Raw genomic sequence first — 23864 nt, 5'->3', positions numbered from 1 at the left:
GTGTCCGTGAAATCACTGAGTAATATAAACGTATGTTTCTATGTAAGTAATGATGTGTATATATGTATATAATGATAGATAGGTAGATAGGTAGGTAGGTAGGTAGATAGATAGATCCTATATCCTAAAAGGTCTTTGTTATGTAAACGTGCATAAGTATATGCCTGCAAAATATCATTTGAGAATAGCGATACTTTCAGTACATAAGAACTTTCGGGCACCCTGCATGAACATAAATGTGTGGTATAATAAAGGAATGGTTTATTTCTTATCAGTGGCATTATAACAGCTTTGTATATACGTATCTAGTGGTTTTAAAATCATGATCTAGTACTAATTTTCTACACCTGTTGGAAAAAAGTAGAAAACCAAATCTCAGGTCCCTATTTCCAAAACCAATGTTGTACTATTATTCTATCAATGATTTGATCGATTTTATGAGATTTACAATCATTTCTGGAACTACAACTAAGTAGGTATTTTTTTACATAGATTTGTAGAATCAATTCAATAATCTGTTGACACTTTTAATAAGAATCATCTTCAAAAGCAAACCTCTAAACCTAAGTTCTAGGTGGGATTCAAGGAAACATACGTAGTAATATTTCTTCGTCTTTTTAAAGCCTTTGTTCCAAGTCTTTGTAAGGAAACTTGTAATTTACGAAGATTACATGAAAAATACTGAAATGAAGGCAAGTGATTAATTTCTTTGAAGATTGTTTAAAAATGTGATTATCTTGTTATTTGTACTTTGCAAGTCTCGGCTTAAATTTGGGTTAAGAATTCTTCAAAAAGGCCGACATTGAGTTCTCATGAATGACATAGTTTTACATTGTTAATTTGTACTGAAACAGAATTTTTCTCCTTTCTTTCGTAGTTGGGCCAAATGTTTGACCGATAAACCAAAACCTCCTACCAAAGATAAAGACCACTCAAAATATCAAGGCACTCCAGGACAAACGTGGAGTGCCAAAAAGCAGTGTGAAATTCTATTAAGAGATAGAGATGCTACATTAATGGATCCAGGAAATCTCAACGTAAGTTGTTTTTACTATTTGACATATTGAGTATTTAGCAAACATCCTTCACATTTCTGGCCCTTTATCTACATAGCCTTCGTAAACTTTTATCATGTGACTTATCGTGTATTTAGTAAACAGCCTTTGCATTAAAATGATACACTAAGTGTTGCCCTTTGTCTAGATAATCTTTATAAGCTTTTATCATGTGACTTATTGTGTATTTAGTAAACATCCTTCACATTAAAATAAAACATCAAAGTTTTGCTCTTTGCCTAGATAATCTTCGTAAGCTTTCATCATGTGACTTATTGTGTATTTGGTAAATATTCTTCACATAAAAAAAAAGAAATACCAATAATAATAACTATACATAAACCGATAAAGATTTACTGTAAAGTTTGAAACCAGTTTTGTAATTACAGTAGAAGCAAACTGCAATATAAAATTAAGAAAATTGAGTGAAATTAATGCTTTTCATAAAAATAGACAAAGAAAACTTGGTGGCCAAGTTCAATACAAGAAATCTGGGATGTCAATAAACTATACTGCACCTAGTAATACTATATAATAAGTTGAATAATTGTACTGCGTCAAATCCATATTTTATCGTAAGTTACCAAAATAATAAAAGTCCCTTGATGATATGAAACTTAGTTGATTAATAAGGTATTTGACCAGCTTTAGTCTGTGAATAGCTTGTATTCATTGCGAAAATAAGGCAAATGACTCACGAATCGCTTCCAGAAGAGTCATGGAAGTATGCATTGTAGCAGTCTCTTTCAAAAGCAATAATGGAGCAGGAAATTCATAGTGGATTCTCTGCCCTAAAATTAGCCATACATGTTTAAAAATGTTCAAGTTGGGGAACTGAGTGGACCAAGGTAAGTGTTGAAGTTTATTCTTATGTTGCTCAAATCGCACATAAATAGGTCTGCCTGTGTATATTAACTCATCGTCTCATCTTGGAAAAGGGAAACATAAGTATGCACCAGAGTATAACCACACACAATACCTCAGTTTGTACATATATTCGCATATATTTTATACACTACTCATATTTAAGATAATTTAAAGAAACATATACCTCTCTCGAATTCACAGAACTCCGTACTTTATGATGATAACTTGTTTTATTTCATAATTCAAAATTACACGTCTAATTATAATAGCGTTTCACACAATTATATATTATAAACATGTTCTTGATAACAACGTACTACTAAAAAAATATTGCTCTTTCTTTCTTTCTTCTTCACTATTAATACTGTTACAGTAGTTGCCTCTAACTTATTTAAAGTTTTAATAGGCTATAAAGTGTTGAGATTGTTAGGCAATCCTCAGTTGTTTCTACTTAAATTACTGTTTTCTTCGGATGAAGGAATATTTCGGATCATACTTTTAAGTGCCTTCTTCATAGTTTTTTTCAGCGCCAGGTTGTTTTTTTTATTATTTAATTTAACATGATTTTTTTATATTCATTCTTACAATTTTAGTCTATAAAATTTATTTTTCTAAGTATTTTTTTAAATAAATTTATCCCGTTATAGATAATGAATTGCATCATGGTTCGTATTGTTTTCCAATTGTAAGTTGCCAATATGTTTTTGTATGAAAATGGACCCATTCGAAGAAAGTAATTTAATTTTTGAAGAAAAATAAATCTCTGTTTTTGTAAGTAACTACATTCGAATATAATATGATTGAGAGTACCTATACCCTTATCAGTCTACAAATATTGCTCACTCTACAAATATTACTTAGATTTTTTCTTATTCCTTCTTCTTTTAATTCTGTGGCTAGTGCTTGTAAAGATAGTATTTCTGTCCCGACTACTAAATTAAAGATACAACGTTTCCATTTTACATGAATCTTGTAGCTGTTATAAAAAGAATCTTGAAACCCTATAATATTTCTCAATGTAAACATAGTCTTGAAAGGTACATACAACATTCTTTTTCATCTTGCAAGGAGTTAAACCATGTGCAACTTTCTAGATCGTCTTGCTTGCTACCTGCTATCGCCCTTCCACTGGCATAAAGAAAAAAAGTTTCGCCGCTTCCGAAACAACGGTATCTTTTGGACAGAAGGGGAAGCGCGTCAAAATACGCGTTTTTAATGAGGAGGTTCACTATTTGTTCACTAGAGTGTAGTGCTGCATGGGTGCAGAAATCTTTCTTACTTTCAGAAAATTATAATGTGTAAACATGTAACGCCCCATTCCCCAGGAGTCAGAGGTTGATTTAACAAAAAAAAAAGAAGAAAATTCTAAACCAACCCCGAACTCCACCGAAGAAGGGACTACGGTAGGTGGATTCGCGCGGCTCAAGATCACCTGATTAACCTGTGACTAGACTGTGATTATTCAGTATTCACTCTGGGATAAGGATAAACAATAACAAAAATAACCAACCAAAATTCAGTTTTCAAATAACAAATTTTATTACAATAAGTATAGGTGAATATTTGCTCAAGCGTTTGAAGAACTGATATTCACCAACACGATTAAAATATCCAGAAAAAATTCAAACTATGAAATTAAATTTCAGAGCAATTACGCAAATTTTCTTTATATTAAAAATATCTAGTACTGTCAGATTGAACCTTGAATTTATAGATTTCTCTCAATATTTTTAAGCTAAGAGCAATTCGCAATACTAGCAAAGACTCTAGGAAAAAAGAATGTTTAATATTTTGCACCTATTCAGATAAAAATTATTTTTTCTTGAGCAAAAAATATCTTAATTGATCAATATTACAAATTAAAGAAATTCAAACCATTTAAATGTTTTAAAATGCAAGGAAATATATTCTAAAATATATTAGTTCTTTTCTGATTTTTTCTCAATGGCTCTGCAGTATTCGGTACTCTACCTCTTAATGTTGTCCGCGAGACATTTTTTTTTAAATACAATTTCTTATTGTGCAAAACGAGGTCCTTATCACAGATTATACTAATATAACCGCAAATTAAAGAAATCAATTCCAGCTTAGTACGATTTAGGACCAAAATTTCGAATCCAGTTCAATCAATCTGACCCATTCAATTTCTTAAATTCACATATATGTATTTATAATTTCAACCCTCTTAATTGCCTCATCAATTCTGCCTATTCAAAACATTGCAAATAGCATTTCTGAAGACCAGTTTCATTATACCTAAAAAAACTGATTCCGAGTCTAATAATGACGTGAGAAAGAGTTTGCATTAAACGCTAAGCTATGATCAAAGAAATTAACATCAGAAAAGGTAACTCATTGAATACTGGACAATCATACCAAGAATTTCCATTCAAAACACCATTTAAGCATTACTAGTGAGGTGAGTCGAAAATTCTGGGGGGGGGGGATTTTTCAATTTCTCGCAAAAACTCTAAAAATAATACGCTTATACTCTGGAAATTACCCGAATACATGTCAGCGATTGAATGCAAGTTATATTAACCCATTTCCAGCTCATTAATGACACTACGTAACCAACTAAACCCATATGTACAAACTACTAATTAACTGCGAACTTACCAGGATTAAGCGAAACGCAATTTAGCTCCAGTAATATTTTACCTTTGCAGATAATATTACTTCCCTCTGCTTGGAACAGCTTATGTCCTATGGTCTAGTACTGACTTTCTGCCAAATTGGGCCCGAGACGAAGTGAGTATAATTGATTTTTTTTTTATTTTGAGGAAAAGGCGGAAAAGATTGCTTTAAAAATTACAAAACATTGAAATCCAAACAATATAATCACAAAATGGAGCAGATTGGAGTCACTTTAATGGGCACCTTTGTCTGACCACCAAGGCCCACTCAAGCACAGTCTCCTCGATGCCGGTTTAGCTCCGTTAAATTTCAAGAATAATACTTTCCACAAGGGAACAAAATTCTCTGAGATCACAATTACTAACAAAGAACTCAATTATGTTCACTGAAAGCATTTCAATACACTCACTTCACCTTTGGCCACTTTTCTCTCCACTTTTAACTCTGCATTCAACTATGACACGCGCCATGCAAGCTATGAGAAAACACACGGTGAACAAGCACACACAAGTCCAACTCCACCAGCGGAGGCAAAACAGCAAATCAGCCTCAGGAGGCAGCTGCTTCGAAAGCAAGACTTGCCATACAGGATTGGAAATTCTCTCTCACGTTATTATCGCTCGTTATATCTTTTCTCTCTCTCATTTTTTTAAAAAAAGAAACATTTTCTTTCAAAACGTCTGATACCACATAAACGTTAAATAAACGTTACTGTAGGCCCATATATAACGCAGATACTTCATAATTGAATTTAATTACCTTAAATATCAATAATATTTGATTAGATATTATTAATACAAATTTTGCGTTCAAACAAGGATTACATTTTTTTAAAAAATTCCAGTCAATACAAATCTCTATTTCCATGTAGCTGGAATGCTACATCCTCCACCGTCCAACAAAAAAATCCAGCGCAAGGATTTTTTTCCTAAAAAAATACAAAGAATCACCATTAATTAAACAATACAAATTTATAACAATAATATAGATAAACCTTAATACAGTAAATAAGATCTGAAATCTAAAGTATTCAGTTTTAACTTTATAAATATTTTTACAATAATATTTGCATTTAATTACCTAGGTTTAACAAATAAAAGCGAATTTGGATTACCATGGCCATAGCAATCGTTAAAATGAACGAATATTAATAAATATAGAATTTTCAATAATTTAATTCAATTTTTAGAACCAACACAAATTTAATTAGAAATATTAATTTATAAATTCTCTAATATGGTACTTATTTTTAATTTTGATGTTTCGATTGGATTATTGAATTTTACAGAGAGAAATTTTAATTTCTACGCTCCCGGAACAACTTAACCTCAGAAACGTGAGACTTACGATATGAATCTTGAGTATCCTCTTCGTTAGAAACCAGCAACGTATTTGGGGTTAAAAATCTTTTAATTACGAAAGGACCATTCCACTTCAGACTCAGGGATTTGGTGATTTTATCTCTCAGAGATGACTTAATATGGGTCTTTATTAATACCTTGTCACCAACATTCAAAGTAACTTCTCGTCTTCGTTGCATCATTAGCTTCCGTCTTCTCTCCCAGCTTTTCTCCATGTTACTTATGGCTGCAGTCCACAAGTCAACTGAAGATTTACCACCATAATCTGATTCTGCGATGTTCCATCGTATCTCAAGAGGTGTATAATTAGGACGTCCATAAAAAATCTCGATGGGACACATCTTCAAACCAGCATGTTCACTGATGTTGAGAGTATATTGCAGATCTGGGACCAAGGATGACCAAAGATGTTGTTTACTCGAAAAATAACAACGAAGCGAAGGGTTTTTATGAATCTCTCAGCCGGATTCCCTTCTGGGTGATACGGACTTAATCGGATGTGCTTAATCCCGAGCCCAAATAAAAACTTACTAAAGTATTCCGATACGAAGACTGATCCGTTATCGGTAGAAATTGCCTCTGGGAAACCAAATCTGGTGAAAACGTTTTGTAACTTATTGGCTATGATCCTGGAACTAATTGTCCTCGATTTCTCAAGAATGACGAAACGACTAGCGTTATCGACTCCAATTAATATAAATTTATATCCTTTTGAAGTTGGCAAGGCCCCAATGATATCGAACATCCAGTGTGAATTAACACGCTTGCTGAATTCCGATATTAGATGACCCATTTTCTTCCTGTTATCCTCCTTCGATAATTGACAATTCTGACACGATCTCACGTATTCATTCACATCTCGCACCATATTATTCCAAGTATATCTTTTCATCAGCTTCTTCAATGTTTTGTAAGTTCCCGAATGTCCACCAACCAACTCATCGTCATGATGATATTCAATCAAGAGTCTTCTTAAATCTCTAGGAATAACAATCTTAAAAGGATTTATGGCTGAATTTGTCCGCTTCATTAAGATCTTCTTATTCAAAACATATCCTGGGCAAGCTTCACCTTTCTCCAACTTGTCAATTATTTCATTTAACTCTGGATCTTCCCTCTGAAGAGCTTCTATAGGTTCCTTCACCAAAGGTAACCGCCACAGGTTGGAAAGCTTCATATTGTTGGAAAATGTAGCCAAACCAACTGGACTATCCATGATGTTAAATTCGTAAGGATCATAGACCCGTGTAAGTATGTCTGCAACCAAATTTTCCCCTGATCTTATGTGCTTGATCCTAAAATCAAATTGACATAATGTTTCAACAAACGGTCCATATTTCATGAGACGCTTTGAATTATTTAAGATCCATGTCAAGGCTTTATTGTCAGTAAGAATATCAAATTCCTTGACTAAATAATGCCTGAACCTGGATATGGTTTTTACCAAGCTTATAAACTCGATCTCGTAAATAGATCTGTGTTTATCGGCTTCTGAGAGTTTCTTACTGTAAAACGCGATTGGTTGGATTTCCCCGTTGCTGTTTTCTTGGGAAATGCATCCCGCGATGCTCTTCCCAGACCCATCGATGTTAACAACAAAACGCTTACTCAAGTCTGGTATCTTTAAAACTACATTTTCAATAAGTGTATTTTTCAATTTCTCCAAGACACACTGATGTTCGGTTGTCCAAACAAATTTGTTATTAACAGATTTAAGAGAACTCAAGGGTCCCATAATCTCTTGCATCTCAGGAGCGAACTTCGAATAATAACTAAAAAGTCCTAGGATTTTCATCAGCCCTCTTCTATTTCTCGGAGGTGGAATATTACGAATAGCAGAAACCCTTGCAGGATCTATCTCCATTTGATCACCACTTATAACATATCCAAGGTAATTAATTTTGTTATAAAACAACAAGCATTTATCAGGAGATATCGTTATATTATATTTTCTAAATCTTTCAAAAACCTTTTCCAAGACCCTCCTATGTTCTTCAAGTGACCTTGAAGAAATTAGGACGTCATCAAAAAAAAACTTACTCCTTCTGACTCTAGATCTCCCAATACTTTATTCATTGCCCTAGCCAGAATATTACTACCAGTCTTTATTCCGACCGGAACTCGAGTATACTGGTAACACCCTTTGGGGGTAACGATGGTTGTTATTTCACGTGACTTTTCATCCAAATATATTTGGTTATAAGCTTTACGGAGGTCCAGTTTACTGTGAATTGCTTTATCGGCAAGGCCTGCTAAACAAGATTCTAAATGTGGAGACGGATAACCATCATTCACAATCAATTCGTTGGCCTTTACATAATTCCCCACAATTCTAAACGTATTATTCTTGTTTTTTACTAGAAAACAACTACTGGCATAATTGCTGTGGTCAACTTCCACCAATATGCCTTGCTGGATCAAAGTTTGAATTTGCTGATCAAATTCTTTTTCTTTATTTCGTGGTGATGGGAAATGGTGTTTGCTTAAATGGCTTATTTTCACTTAAATATAGCCTACCTACGAAATCCTTAATACAACCAATTCGATCCGATATTACATCGGAGTATTTCTCCTTTAACGAATCAATAAAAGCTAAGGTCTCCGAATCCCGACATCTCCAGGACTCATTAGGAATCACCGGTTTTTCCACCTGTGTGTTATCAAGGTTTTTCACCTGTATTGCCGATTTCAAATTTTTATTAAAACATGAGTTATCCGGAGGCAAATATTTCCTATTCTGGCTTATTAATTTTTTGAAGTTCTCTGACTGTTCCATATCCACATCAGATGCTTCTGAATCGGTAATCTGAAGTTTTCTATCCACTTCCCCTTTTGATGACGATACATGCATTTTAGCATCTGAAGAGTTTCCAACAGTCTTCTTGGATCCATCTTTAACAGGAATTTCAACATCTGGTTTGCTATCATCTTCATGTGACAAAGGTTCAACTCTGGAATCACTCTGTTTCTTCTTTCGCTTTCTTCTACGTTGTCTTTTGGGAACACCAGGAAAACCAGAATCCGCTCGACACTCTTCCACCGGTACTTCATCCTGCAAATTAGTTGTTGCCACGAAAGAACTACTATTTCCTCCAACAGGACATTCCACATGACTTTCAGGACCTGCCACTTCATCCGAATTCAAAACAAAATTTTTAGTTTCAATTTTATCTGTGATAAATGCCAAATCAACAGGAATCTTTCCAGAACTACGATGATCCCTATTTCTGTTTAAATTTTCCATCAAAGTCCAAGGTAGTTCTCGATGCGACGAAATATCTCCGAAAGCAATATCCTTAAATCCAGTATCCACTGACCGAGGCAACAAATCAGGACCCTGAACACCTCTTCTTCCAAGTTCACACTCAACCACTGTCCGCAAATTCAACAACTGAGAGGCTGAAGGATGTTCAATTTTTAATATCTCAGTTTCTAGTTGTTCACATTCCAATTCACACTGTATTCCCTTGCTAGCAATTCCCAAATAATTTACATCCTCCTTAATAAATATCGAAGCCATACCGGAGTTTTGCCCAGAAAACAAGACTAAGTTCGAAGCACCATCGTTCCGAGTTTCGGGCTGGTCACCTTGATCAACTGATCGCAACCACTTCCTTTTATCGTTTATCATACGACGATAGTTCAAGCGAATTACCTTTTTTCCATTATTCAACATTATTCGATTGTTCACATAATCGATCACTGATTTGGATTCACGCAGGAAAGGAGTGCCCAACAAACTGTCACATGGAAGTTGTTTCACTACACGAAAATTAACTCGCTCGAAATGTCCGGACAGGTTGATGTTAAGTAACACTTCCCTATTAGTTGAAAAAGTCAACCCAGACGGAGCATTCACTGTTCTATCATCCGCTTCCTTCACAAAATGTTCAGCCCCACAACGACGCACAAGATCTTCAGTCACCAAATTGAAACTTGATCCGCCGTCTACGCAAATATCAGTCAATTGACTATTAACTTTCCCAATAACAAAGGATGCTATAGTGCCACTTAGTTCTGACGGAATATTTCCCCTGGGCCTGGGTTTCTCCCCTGTGAAATAATTCGGCTTATTCGAATGAGACTCTGAAGATATCGAATTTCGAGACCCGATCCCCATTTGATTCGATTTCGAATTATTTTTATTAGGATGTTCCTTAAAATTATCTTTCTCATTACCATACAATCGATTAGTTCTAGCATTACTACTAGAAAGAACAACATTTGATTTATTTTTGATATAACCCGATTGTTTATTATAATCAATTTGATTTTTATTAATCAGGACGAACTGATCAGCTATTTCCAAAAGTTCTCTTCTATCAACAGGAATATACGCATTTAACATTCTATGTCTCTGATTCGGATTCATTCCGCTCAGGATTATATTAACTAATTCAATCTCAGGTGCCCTCATTCCTAACACATTCATAGCAACCATGACTGATCGAACATAATTGTTAATCAATTCACTCAATTTCTGCCTCCTATAAACACGTTCGGATATTAACGTATGAATACATACTGGTGTCACAAACTTTGTCAACAGAGAATATCGTAACTCTTCCCAACCAATGTTATCATGTAAGGCAGACAAAATTATTTTCAAGACTGTACCTTCACATCGCGAAATCAAAGCTGTTAGTATCATTCCCAAAGAATAACTAGTATCTAATAAAATTTCTTCGATGCTAACCATAACCTCAAACATCTGAATACTATCATTTCCATCTAATTTCTTAAAATTTCTAAATTTATTCTCTAAATATTCAGAGGTTTTACTAAAAGTATGTTTAATCATGAGCTTATTCTCTACCTGAGAAACAAAATTTGCTGATGCATTTCCTGAATCACGATTATAACATTCTGGGTAATTCAAATTAGCATAGTTGATATAAGGTTGTTGCTCATTCCTAGTATTAACTACCCTAGGGGTTGAATTCCTGATCCTTGAAACTCTTTGATAGTATTGACCCAAATTCAAATACCTATTACTAAGTTCAGGATTCCGAGCCTCGATATTACTTTCTGGACACCCTATATGATTTCCTAAAGGTGGTCCATTCAAACTTTCCGAAAAAGTCACCTGCCGACAATCCCGTCCATCATTACTTAAACTGGAATTCGCTTGCCTACTAAATCCAAAAGTCGAATCATTTGTTCCACGCATTCCCTCATTATTCTGAACTAGCGAAGGCCTATGACGAATATAAAAGCTTCCTTGAGTCGGAGGTATAAAAGACATATTAGCATAACCAAGGCTCGAATGCTGATCTAAATCTACCTGGCCAGTCCTATCCATGGTTACAAATCCTGAGATATCAATAGGCATATCAATACTAACGTATTCTCTTTCATAATTTCGATTATCCATCCTTGAGATACAATGCTGATAAGATAATATCAATACCAAAATAAACAAAATGATTTCGCTTATAATTAACATACAACCAAATTACCACTAAAATCTACAAGCTACCAGTGACCAAATGGAAACAACCCATACAAGAACTACTAATCCAATCGAAATTTCAAAATTTAATTCTAGAAACTTTTTAAAATATAAATAATGATTAATACTGTTCAAATTTCCAATAATATTACTACAAAACACAACCATCAGTTATTTAACCGGAGGTGGAGGTTACAAATATTTATGAAACTACAATATATAATTAACAAGTGAAAATTTTCTAAATTTAACGTAACCAGAAAATAACAAAATAAAAATTAAATTTGATTTGCTGTTTTGTCATTGTAACGCCCCATTCCCCAGGAGTCAGAGGTTGATTTAACAAAAAAAAAAAAGAAGAAAATTCTAAACCAACCCCGAACTCCACCGAAGAAGGGACTACGGTAGATGGATTCGCGCGGCTCAAGATCACCTGATTAACCTGTGACTAGACTGTGATTATCCAGTATTCACTCTGGGATAAGGATAAACAATAACAAAAATAACCAACCAAAATTCAGTTTTCAAATAACAAATTTTATTACAATAAGTATAGGTGAATATTTGCTCAAGCGTTTGAAGAACAGATATTCACCAACACGATTAAAATATCCAGAAAAAAATTCAAACTATGAAATTACATTTCAGAGCAATTACGCAAATTTTCTTTATATTAAAAATATCTAGTACTGTCAGATTGAACCTTGAATTTATAGATTTCTCTCAATATTTTTAAGCTAAGAGCAATTCGCAATACTAGCAAAGACTCTAGGAAAAAGAATGTTTAATATTTTGCACCTATTCAGATAAAAATTATTTTTTCTTGAGCAAAAAATATCTTAATTGATCAATATTACAAATTAAAGAAATTCAAACCATTTAAATGTTTTAAAATGCAAGGAAATATATTCTAAAATATATTAGTTCTTTTCTGATTTTTTCTCAATGGCTCTGCAGTATTCGGTACTCTACCTCTTAATGTTGTCCGCGAGACATTTTTAAATACAATTTCTTATTGTGCAAAACGAGGTCCGGTAAGTCTTTACTTTGACTCCAACTGTGACTTTAATCGGTTCTTATAGGTTCAGTTACTTCCTGGAACTGTTTGTGCCTGTTCGTGCCTTTGGTGTGACGTCTTAGTTCATATTTTTCCCACTAGGTGTCTGTGTAGTCATATGGTAGTTGGTTAGTAGTCACATGTTCTGTGTGCATGTATGTGTGTGCTGCTGTTTGTGGCATGCGAGAAGCGCGTAATTGAATTGGTTGAATTGAGTTAGAGAAAACCTATCATAGTTGTGGTGTAAAGTGAAGATATTTTCGACGTATTGTAAAAGTGGACGTTTATTGGTTTCTTGTTTGTAATAATAGCAAGTGTCCTCGGTTTAATAAAACGACGTGTGTGCGGAAAGGAACATTTTTCAGTAATGTTGAGTATTGTGCATGTGTTCTTGGTATCTTATTTTTTCGTGTGTGGAATCAGCAGTTATGAGTTCATTATTCATGAGTGTTCTCCTATGGCGAAATGGTGAGTGTTTTCTTTTTTTAATTCATATTATTTTTATTCTTGATTTATTTAGCATTTGAGTATTAGGCAAAGTATTTGGTTTGCTGCTGCTTGTCCTATTGTCTTGTTGAGATGTAATTTTTTTTCTTTGTCATGCACTGATTTATGATTAGAGACGAGTGTTTTTTTTTAATTTTTCCCTAATTATCTTAGCTTTATAGTAGTGGTGTGATTATTTATTATTATTTTGGATGTTTTTATGGTACTTGAGCGGGGGGTTTGGGGGCGGTAGCCCCCCATTTAGATCTCAAAATTCATAGTCACCGCTTCACCTGAATTGATGTTTAGTAACATTGTGGCCCTTGTACTTATAGTATAATTCTTAACATCGTATAGTAACATTGTGGCCCTTGTACTTATAGTATAATTCTTAACATCGTACATTACTTTCACTGTGTTAGTAATTGTAATCGATTCATGTGATCCGGTTCCGGGAGCAGTTTAGGAATGATTCCTAAACTGCTCCGGGAACCGGATCACATGAATCGGTTGAAGTCACAGTTGGAGTCAAAGTAAAAATTTGCCCGAGGTCCTTATCACAGATTATACTAATATAACCGCAAATTAAAGAAATCAATTCCAGCTTAGTACGATTTAGGACCAAAATTTCGAATCCAGTTCAATCAATCTGACCCATTCAATTTCTTAAATTCACATATATGTATTTATAATTTCAACCCTCTTAATTGCCTCATCAATTCTGCCTATTCAAAACATTGCAAATAGCATTTCTGAAGACCAGTTTCATTATACCCAAAAAAAAAAACTTTGATTCCGAGTCTAATAATGACGTGAGAAAGAGTTTGCATTAAACGCTAAGCTATGATCAAAGAAATTAACATCAGAAAAGGTAACTCATTGAATACTGGACAATCATACCAAGAATTTCCATTCAAAACACCATTTAAGCATTACTAGTGAGGTGAGTCGAAAATTCTGGGGGGGGGGGGATTTTTCAATTTCTCGCAAAAACTCTAAAAATAATACGCTTATACTCTGGAAATTACCCGAATACATGTCAGCGATTGAATGCAAGTTATATTAACCCATTTCCAGCTCATTAATGACACTACGTAACCAACTAAACCCATATGTACAAACTACTAATTAACTGCGAACTTACCAGGATTAAGCGAAACGCAATTTAGCTCCAGTAATATTTTACCTTTGCAGATAATATTACTTCCCTCTGCTTGGAACAGCTTATGTCCTATGGTCTAGTACTGACTTTCTGCCAAATTGGGCCCGAGACGAAGTGAGTATAATTGATTTTTTTTTATTTTGAGGAAAAGGCGGAAAAGATTGCTTTAAAAATTACAAAACATTGAAATCCAAACAATATAATCACAAAATGGAGCAGATTGGAGTCACTTTAATGGGCACCTTTGTCTGACCACCAAGGCCCACTCAAGCACAGTCTCCTCGATGCCGGTTTAACTCCGTTAAATTTCAAGAATAATACTTTCCACAAGGGAACAAAATTCTCTGAGATCACAATTACTAACAAAGAACTCAATTATGTTCACTGAAAGCATTTCAATACACTCACTTCACCTTTGGCCACTTTTCTCTCCACTTTTAACTCTGCATTCAACTATGACACGCGCCATGCAAGCTATGAGAAAACACACGGTGAACAAGCACACACAAGTCCAACTCCACCAGCGGAGGCAAAACAGCAAATCAGCCTCAGGAGGCAGCTGCTTCGAAAGCAAGACTTGCCATACAGGATTGGAAATTCTCTCTCACGTTATTATCGCTCGTTATATCTTTTCTCTCTCTCATTTTTTTAAAAAAAGAAACATTTTCTTTCAAAACGTCTGATACCACATAAACGTTAAATAAACGTTACTGTAGGCCCATATATAACGCAGATACTTCATAATTGAATTTAATTACCTTAAATATCAATAATATTTGATTAGATATTATTAATACAAATTTTGCGTTCAAACAAGGATTACATTTTTTTAAAAAATTCCAGTCAATACAAATCTCTATTTCCATGTAGCTGGAATGCTACAAACAGTAAATAGAAAGATCGGGTTGCAAGATTATTTTATGACAGCTACAAGATTCATGTAAAATGGAAACGCGATTTAAGAGGATGTACCTTGTTACGTAAACTGTCTACATAATGCGTACTTACTGTAATTCGTCCTTTGAGACTAATCGGACTAATGGAATACGTATGGAATCGGACATCGACACAGACCCGCAGCCAGGCAGTTTGGAGAAAACCGATTTTTGAGTGTTCACCATACAAGAACCAGGCCTGTTGTTGGAAAGAGCAAAGATCGGGGACATATTTTTCTCTTCCAGCCATCAACGTTTCATACACAGTATTTTATTTTCTCAGCACCGTATTTTTCGCGTTACCTCGTTGGCGGCAGTGACTAGAGGTTTCGAAACCACAACCCGATAACAAAGTTCAGATTATGCAGCTTTTGTCAAACTGTGATTGTAACATAGGTTTTACCAGATACTAGTTACCGTCGCGTCACTGCCTGGGATTTTCTTCCTATTTTAAGGGTTCATGTGCATCCTATGGTTTAGATGCTGTTCCAGCCACTAAAATCATTATTGAAGTAGAAAAGTCGGTGGCGTGTTGTTTGCCACGACTCTATTTTCGTGTTGTTTGCCACGATTTTGCCACAATCTTTGCATTCTGATCTTATCAGATCTGATTATCGTAAAGATACACACACACACTTGAAGTAAAAAGAAGGGTTGCCAGACACTTTCGTTTTTGATTTCCTGGGACTAGTGGTAAAGTGTTCTCGCTTTTGGAACGAGAGAGATCTCATTAGACTCACTGCTGAAAGAGAACATTAAGCTCCAAACAAATGAACATAAAATATCATTAATATCACAATAGCTTAGTAAATTGATAGTTCTATAAATGCATTTTCTCTTTTAATCGATTTCTTAATATCATCTCCTGTTACATATTGTTCTGTTTTTCGTTATGCTACGCGACTAAAGAACTAGATGTTATTATCCTTAAGAAAAGTGAAATGAAATATTTCCGTTTTACGTCTCACGATTATGCTGTGTAAGCAAAAGGATACGATGATGATGATGATGAGAACGAATAAAAAATAGTGTATTGAAGAAAGTGGGAGCAAAACAGAAGAACCCCGAGAAAATTCACGCACACGATGTTTGCCCACCACAAAGCCCATTTCGCGAGAGCTGAAATCTGACCAGAGAGCATGAGATAGTATGAAACAACACCAAGCAAATATATGTAGAAAACCTCAATAAAAATAAATGTAAACGGAAGATCACACTTCAGACTGATAAAATGGAGATATTTCCTGGCATTACTATAAACGCGTAACAGTATCCTGAATTTTTTCAAACTATGCTTAAATATAAATATATCTCAAAAGAATCAGCCTAAACAAACTCATTAAAACATAAATTAATAAGCAATCGAGTGCTGTCTAATGTCAAACGACCAAAAATATAAATCCACTAAAATGGCTTACAGTCAAAGTCAGAAATGGAAAATTCAATATATAATTTAAATTTTGAGAATAAACTAAAACACTCCCAAAATTTCCTTTGGAGAGAAATGTTTAATGAATACTCAAAACTAGGGTTAGGAATAAGAGCAGTATTTCAATAACGTTTTTGGGATCGTTAGTATTGTATGTATTCTGTTTATAAATATAATAGATTTGATTGTTATAATATAGTCTTCTGGCAACCCTCAACTTCTGAGTCGATTTTCTATAAATCATCACGTTTATGATATAAGATAAATCAGAGAGAACAATACCGTGGCAAACAACACCAAAATCGAGTCGTGGCGAACTACACCGTGACAAACAACACGTAATCGAAAAGTCAGCTATACCATATATTTTAATAAATATACTGTATGTAGTATGTATTGTGGAAACTAATTCAATCTTCTAAATTTTTCACAGAGTATTTGTCAGAATCTTAAATGCAAGACACCACATCGTTCAGGGTTTTACTTTGCTGGCCCTGCGCTAGAAGGTACTTCCTGTGGGAATGGTAAGGTACGTCGCTATAATTAAGTATCTATTTTTTTTAGAAGTATTTTATGATGAAGGTCTATTTTTGTAAGACTTTTCCCCACAATTGGAACGTTCGATGTCTTATTATCTTGGACTAAAAGAACCAGTGCAAGAGAATAAGAACTTTTTTTTAAATGAACCGATTGAGAAAAGCACTGAAAAGCATAAAATAATAAAAAAGTTGCTGTTTTTAGGGCTTTCTATTTTTTATTTTTAGTGCTTTTTTGAAGTCAGTTGGGGGCAGGATTTTTTAGTGGGCTGTACTTTTATATACTAAAAGCAAACCGTAAGTTCAGAATGTGAAGCATTAATAAATCATCATGCATAAACTACATACACATTATTATTATTATTATTATTATTATTATTATTATTATTATTATTATTATTATTATTATTATTATTATTATTTGAAACATGGGTTTTGTCACTGAGCATAATTAGGATCACAGGTTGTAAGAAATGTGCCAATAAACCTTCATAGGCAAATAAAGAATATTTTCGGAAGCTCATTTGTTTGATTTCGCCTTTATGTGTGGTAATAAAAAGTACGGACCATCATATTGAACTTACTCGCTTTTTTATTACACTAAATTGTGTTACGCTGCAAAAATGAAATGAAATCTTTGTTTTACGTCCCACGTTTATACCGGCTAGGCTAAAGGAGACGGTGATGATGAGAAATGAATGCAGTGGTAGCGTGAAGAAATTGAGAGAAAACGGAAGAACCCGACATGGTGTTTCTCCACTACTTGGCGCGATCTGAATCGAATCAGGAACCCCACGCATCAGAGGTGAACGGTCTACCACTGAGCCACCGCACCTCCATGTGTTATACTGAAGTTATTACTACAATGGAACAAAATTATTTATGAAATTCGAACAAAATTATGCTTTCGGAAAAGTAAAGAAAAAGCCAACTTCAAAAGTAAAATACTTTTTTTAAACTTTTAAATGATAAATGAGGGTTATTTATGAAACATTTGTTTGTGAGACATCAACAAAATCGCATGATTTGTATTTGGAGATATAAAAAGGAAACTATCCTTGTAAACATTTTCGCTTAAATAACGAAAAGAGGGTAATTTCTATCTTACAAATCTCGCTTCTTTATTGTGAAACTGCTAAATGTGACGATTTACTCAAGTTAGAGGAGTCTAATTCGGTATTTAAACTTTTAATTAAAACCACGAGAATACATGTTTCGACAACTCAGCTTCTAATGGGGAAAGGCAACAATTTCTATAATATACAAATTATCCGACTCCTAACACAGAGAAACTTTATGTTGTATTCGTTTAAGTTCAAAGTAAGAAGTGTAACACATAAACTTTTAATTGCAATTAATCGAAAATTTGTTTCAGCCCTTTCAGAACTTCGGCTCCTAAAGAGAACAATTTTCAATACTAAAATTTTCGATTCTTTATTCAGAAAATGGATCTTGAATATCGTCTCGAAGTATCTTAAACCTCGCTTATCTGAGACTACTCTATCTATCTCTACTCTCTCAGCAAGCATCCTCAACTTATGCTTGAAATCTTACTGAAAGTTCTTAAAACGAATAGAAGTCTTCAAAATAAGGCTATGAAGCAGAATGAAGAAAATTGAGCTGGCTGTGGAACGGAGTATTAATTAGGAAGTATTCGTAAAAGCAAGAGAACAACAGAGAAACTGGTGTGCCGTGGTGGGAACATCAGTTAATAACTCAGGTTACAACTACTAAACATTAAACTTAGGGATGTAAAACATGAGCATGGAAACTGATGTCCTGCACGGAACTTAAAAGTTAAGGATTATGTTTGAATGTAAATAAAATTCAAAAGATTCAATTTTGTAAAAAATAAATAAATAAAACTAGTTTGAAAGGTGAGGCGAAAAGAGTAAGGATTAGATTATAAGTATAAAGGATGAGCACTAGCGTGAGTAACTTCTGAGTGACTGGCGTCGTCCTTGTCTGGAATGACGAATGTTTCTTTCCGGCGTCTTCCACTCTCTGGATGGTAACTGGAGAAATTGAAGCTAGTTGTCAATGTGTTAGGAGCGTTGAATCAAATCTGCGATGAGCGTTGCTTTCCATCTCTGCTTAACAAATCAGGCGTTCTGCCAAACTGTGTCTGTGGTAGTGAACCCGCAGAACAATATCTCAAAAGATATGGAGGTAGACCGTCTTTAATGGTATAGTGTGCTTCTTTACTCGATGTAACCTCTATCGAATTTTCATGATGAACACCTCTTGTGAACGTATCCTCTATGGTTTTGTTTAATCCGAAAACAATGACTCTTGCAATCAATGAACAAGGCGGAAGGGAATGCACGAAAGCAGGAAGGGAAACTAGTCTTATGTTTATTGCTTTTGCAATGAGGATATGCATGTTTGCTTAAACTATCTGTGAATATATAACAGATAAAATATTTTGTTTTAATTGAACTGCTGATTTCAATAATTCTAATATATTTTACTTGAAGAAATGAAAATAAACTGATTAAATGATTATAATTAAATTTAACAAATTATGACCGAAGTACACATAACTATGGGTCACTTCACACAGGAAACAGTAAAAATGGCAAAAAAAAAAAAAAATGTTTAGTATGTTGTTTGAAAAGAAATCGCATTAGTAGGCGATCAAAAGGATAGTAGAAAGGATAGTAGCAGTGGCGTATTTACGATTTTGTTTCGGGAGGGGCTTTGCTAACTTTCGGGGGGGGGCTTTGCCTGAAAATGTAAAAATTCTGCAAGTTATTTCATATACTTTACTATAGTAAGTAAGATTTCGGGGGTGGCTTAAGCCCGGAAGCCCCCCCCCTAAATACGCCATTGGATAGTAGTATAATCATTGTTGGTGATAACAATGATTGTACCGTAGATGGACTACGAGTAAAAATTTACTTGTTTTGTTAGTGTTCGAGAACTAGAGAAAGCAAAATTTCACATATTCGTTTAGTCAATCTTCACTTCTATCGAGAAGACATATAGCTCAAAAAGAATCTATTGTAGTTTGCCCAAATGATCTGCACGAAGGCAGGGTTTAGCCCACTTACCCTAACACTGGTTTTTGTTACCTGGGTAGTATTACTAGTAATGATATGACATGTGAATGTGAGATACAAGCAGGGATATGAATGACGAAAGAAACTTTTAGAAGGAAGAAAATACTATTTTGTGGGACCTTGAATAAAGAGTTGAGAAAAAAGACTCATAAAATGCTTCGTGTGGAGTATTGTACTGTATGGGGCAGAAACATGGACATTACGCAAAAATGATGAGAAACGACTGAAAGCTTTCGAAGTGTGGGTATGGAGAAGAATGGAGCTCGAACGGAAAACGAATTTGAGGGTGTTAGAAATGGTAGGGGAGAAAAGAAAAAAATAGATATTATTAAGAAGAGGAAGAAAAGCTGGTTGGAAGATTGGATAAGAAGGAACTATATTATGAGAGACGTGCTAGAGGGTATGGTGGCAAGAAAGAGAGGAAGAAGGCGAAGGAGATTACAATTAGTGGACGATATCAGCACAGAAAAATCATACGTGAAGACGAAGAGGTTAGCAGAAGACCGTGGAGCATGGGAGCTTTTCAGTTGCAGCAAGTGACCTGCCAATAATGGCAGAATACCTATGATGATCATGAAGATCCTAACGCTGCTAGGGTGAAGTACTAAGCCAGTAAAGTAGGGTTAGGATGGTCAGCAGCTTTCCTTTGTAGTTCAAATAGGGCTATGGCACTGGAAATTAAGAGCTGGAGTGGAGGTTGACAATTAGGATTAAAGGTTCCACGTATGGAGGAACTGTATTATTATGGTTTCATTACGCAGATAGTTCCTTGTAGTACACGTAAATTAATATCTCTCCAATATGAGGCATTCTGGCTTCCTATATTGTCAAGAGCCAGAACCATCAAGGGGTAATTACCGTAGTAAAGTAACTTAAGGAGCTTCTTCCACAATATAATTTATTTTTCGCAAATTGTATCCATCTTTCTTCAAAACCAAGTCAAAGAGAATATAAGATGCTATCTAACGTTACACTTTAACTATCCATTAGTAAATCTAATGGAAGTTTCAATTCCATGACCCATATATTTTCTCAAAATATTCCACAAACAGCGAGCGCGCTTCCGCTGCAATCTCATCATTTTTATGATTTACGAGATCTCGAATACTTTTCTCAATGTTATAATAGTCCATGTGGCTCACTAAGATATCGTTGGAATGCAAACCCTTGGCAGCGGACAGAAGATTCTTAAAACTCTTAATAACCATTTTCAAAATGTCCAATTCTTTAACAAGGAACAAGTTGCACAGCGGCTTCAGAGCTCGATAGTTGTCGGACTTCACGAAGTACTTGCACAGCTTTCTGACCTGTTTTTGAGATCCGTAGTAAGCTATGTTGAGCACTGCCCAGGCGACTACGTTCTTCGTTGTCTCATCGCCTTCATCTTGCTTCTTCAATTGTTCGTATAAGGCCTTGAAAGCATCTGAATTTATTAGCATTTGGATTTCATCCTTAGATCCGGCGCAGATGTTGGATACCAACCGAGCAGCCTCTCTCGTCACTTTCTTCTCCGCGTGACGCAACAGTTGAGGAAGAAAATATATTAGTCCAAGTTTAAGAATCTGTTCCCTCTGTTCGTGACTGCTGGTGATTAGATTGTTTACTGCTTCTAGAGCAGCAACGATTATGTTGACCTCTGGCCTAGAGAGGAGATTTAATACCTGATAATGTAATTCTGCGTCGATCACTGCCTGAACTCGCTGGCACTTCTCAGGGGTCAATTCGCCACTGGTATCAAAAGTGAGGTGCGATAGCAAACGACATGCCCCATGAAGTATGACATCGTCTTCCATATTGAGAAGTATCTTGATAACCGGAATACACTCTATCAAAATTTCTAGTGGTTGTGTGAAATTTTTATGATCAAGTAGGGTTGTAATGGATTGCATAATATTGATCAATACCGTTCGTGGTGCATTTGTGTTAATAATGTCCAGGATCTTCGGCAATGTTTCCTTTTTCAATACCAAGTCTCTGGTCTCAGGTCCACTCTCTGCCACCAGCGTCAACGTCCATACAGCTTGGTTCACTACAAGATGAGCCGGAGACCTCAGAAGATCAACAAGTGCCGGAACAGCTCCTAACTCCACCACAGACTTTGATTCTTCGGGTGTTCCGCCTGCTACAAAGGATATAACCTTGCATGCCGATAACTGCAGCACTGGAGTCTGGAAGTCCCTTAAGAACTCAATACATTTCTCCAGAATTCCTGATTTTATGATCATCCAGGTGGGTCTTCGACTGATCACCAGATAGTCGAGAGTATCTTGTACAGCTGCAGCCTGCATCGTGACGTCCTCGCTATTCATACGCTGAAGAATATTTTGGATTTCCTGCGAATTTTCATCCTGTGTCTCTTCGTAATCCATGCTTGATTGTTGAAATATTACTTAGAACTCAGCAAATGAATTTCATTCTGTCTGTTTAAAGAAAAAATTATAAGTGGAAGGCGTTCTAACCAAAGTGCTTAGAGTTTATTAATATTGTACTAGACACATGTAGGAAGCATTTACGGTATTAACCATGACAACACCAGTAACAAAGGTAAAACAATTGAAAAGTTGTGTTATTCTTATACATTCAGAGCAATAAATTGAGAGATCGAAACAGGGGACTCTCGATTTAGCCTTTCTACTCTCATTTTGCCCAGGATACTTTGCGGTCGATGATGTCACGTGGAGGTATCGCCAAGGATGTTATATAATAGAGGATATATGCCCATCCCACTAAAATCGTGAAACCATACGTCACAGCCATACATATCTTATGATTGGTATTTTTTTACCTGTGAAAGGTTACTTCGGGTTATTTTTTCTCACTTCTGTATTAGTATACCCATACGTGTAGCATATAACCGTTGTATAATAGAAATCTGAAGTAACGACTTAAATAAAAAATAAAACTACAGACACACTACATTTCTACATGTGAAGATCGCAATGTTTTGAGCCCACATAGACAGGGAGCCAATCAGAACGCTAAACGCGAACTGGGGCTACCTGTTATTTTATATACCTTTAATCGAAAGGCTTAAGCTAGATGTAGAAGTGAGTCAGGAAGTGGATGAGACAGAAAAAACATTGAATAGGAACCTAAATTCGTTGCTATTTTTACTTATGTAATGTACCGAGTTCCGCGATGACATTTCTACAAGCTTTAAAAATCATTATTCAATTGTTTAATTTATTGAAAGAATACTTTTCGTCGAAACACTTAACTCATTGGAGAAAATCTATTCTTTGAAGGTGATTGAATTCATAGATTTTGAACAGTCGTCATAACAAAGTAAAGATCTGTTTTCCGCTGAAGAGTCTTGTTGAATTCCAACAAATGTCACTCGAAGAGATCTGTAAACATACATTTTCTACTAACTATTCGTGCGATTTGAGTGGTTAACGTACTTTGAGGACTTATGTTTGAGATTTTCTCCCCTGTAGGTAGATTTATCTGTTACTGATATTTTTATTCATTTTCTTCTTATACATTTTGATATTTATTCTGTTCTGCTTTTTAGTTGTTTTTCGTAGATTGTTCTCTTACTCGGTAGGTTTATATTTGATTTACTTTTAGTGATAATTTTAACATAGTCTGGTAAATTTTAAAAGTAGAAATAGTACTTTCAAATTAGAGGAGAAAACCACGACAGAAGATCCTGGTCCTCCAGGTTGGGAGTTGATGCCAGGTAGGCACCCGGTTTGTGAAACATTTGCCAAATCAAACATGGATTGAGAAGCGAATGTGAGTGAGAAAAAGGCTAGGGCGTACCCCAGAAGCGACACGCGGGCCAATCTACAGTTACTCGATGCGTCGCGTTTTTATGTCTCA

At 35.1% G+C, this 23864-nt stretch overlaps 2 protein-coding genes across 2 annotated transcripts in view; one reads left to right on the top strand and one right to left on the bottom strand.

Annotated features, from left to right (window-relative positions):
* The window catches only part of LOC145673030 (A disintegrin and metalloproteinase with thrombospondin motifs adt-2-like), a 121281-nt gene that overhangs the window by 60896 nt on the left and 36521 nt on the right, over positions 1-23864 (top strand). The window contains exons 11-12 of the mRNA XM_081742352.1: positions 878-1037; positions 16875-16970. Of these exons, the coding sequence (XP_081598478.1) occupies positions 878-1037; positions 16875-16970 (256 nt within the window). The remainder of the gene's footprint in view (positions 1-877; positions 1038-16874; positions 16971-23864) is intronic.
* LOC145673031 (uncharacterized) lies at positions 20927-22562 on the bottom strand. Its single transcript, XM_081742353.1, has one exon. It carries the CDS (start codon positions 22406-22408, stop codon positions 21047-21049), a length of 1362 nt encoding a protein of 453 aa, XP_081598479.1. The 5' UTR covers positions 22409-22562; the 3' UTR covers positions 20927-21046.

The sequence above is a fragment of the Thermobia domestica genome, chromosome 16, assembly GCF_964235325.1.
Source record: "Thermobia domestica chromosome 16, izTheDome1.hap1.1, whole genome shotgun sequence".
Classification (NCBI taxonomy): domain Eukaryota; kingdom Metazoa; phylum Arthropoda; class Insecta; order Zygentoma; family Lepismatidae; genus Thermobia; species Thermobia domestica.
This window is presented reverse-complemented; position numbering and strand designations above follow the sequence as displayed.

Bases quoted from the DNA above. Each gene is read 5' to 3' on its own strand.
- LOC145673031 (XM_081742353.1), bottom strand. From the start codon at position 22,408: ATGGATTACGAAGAGACACAGGATGAAAATTCGCAGGAAATCCAAAAT.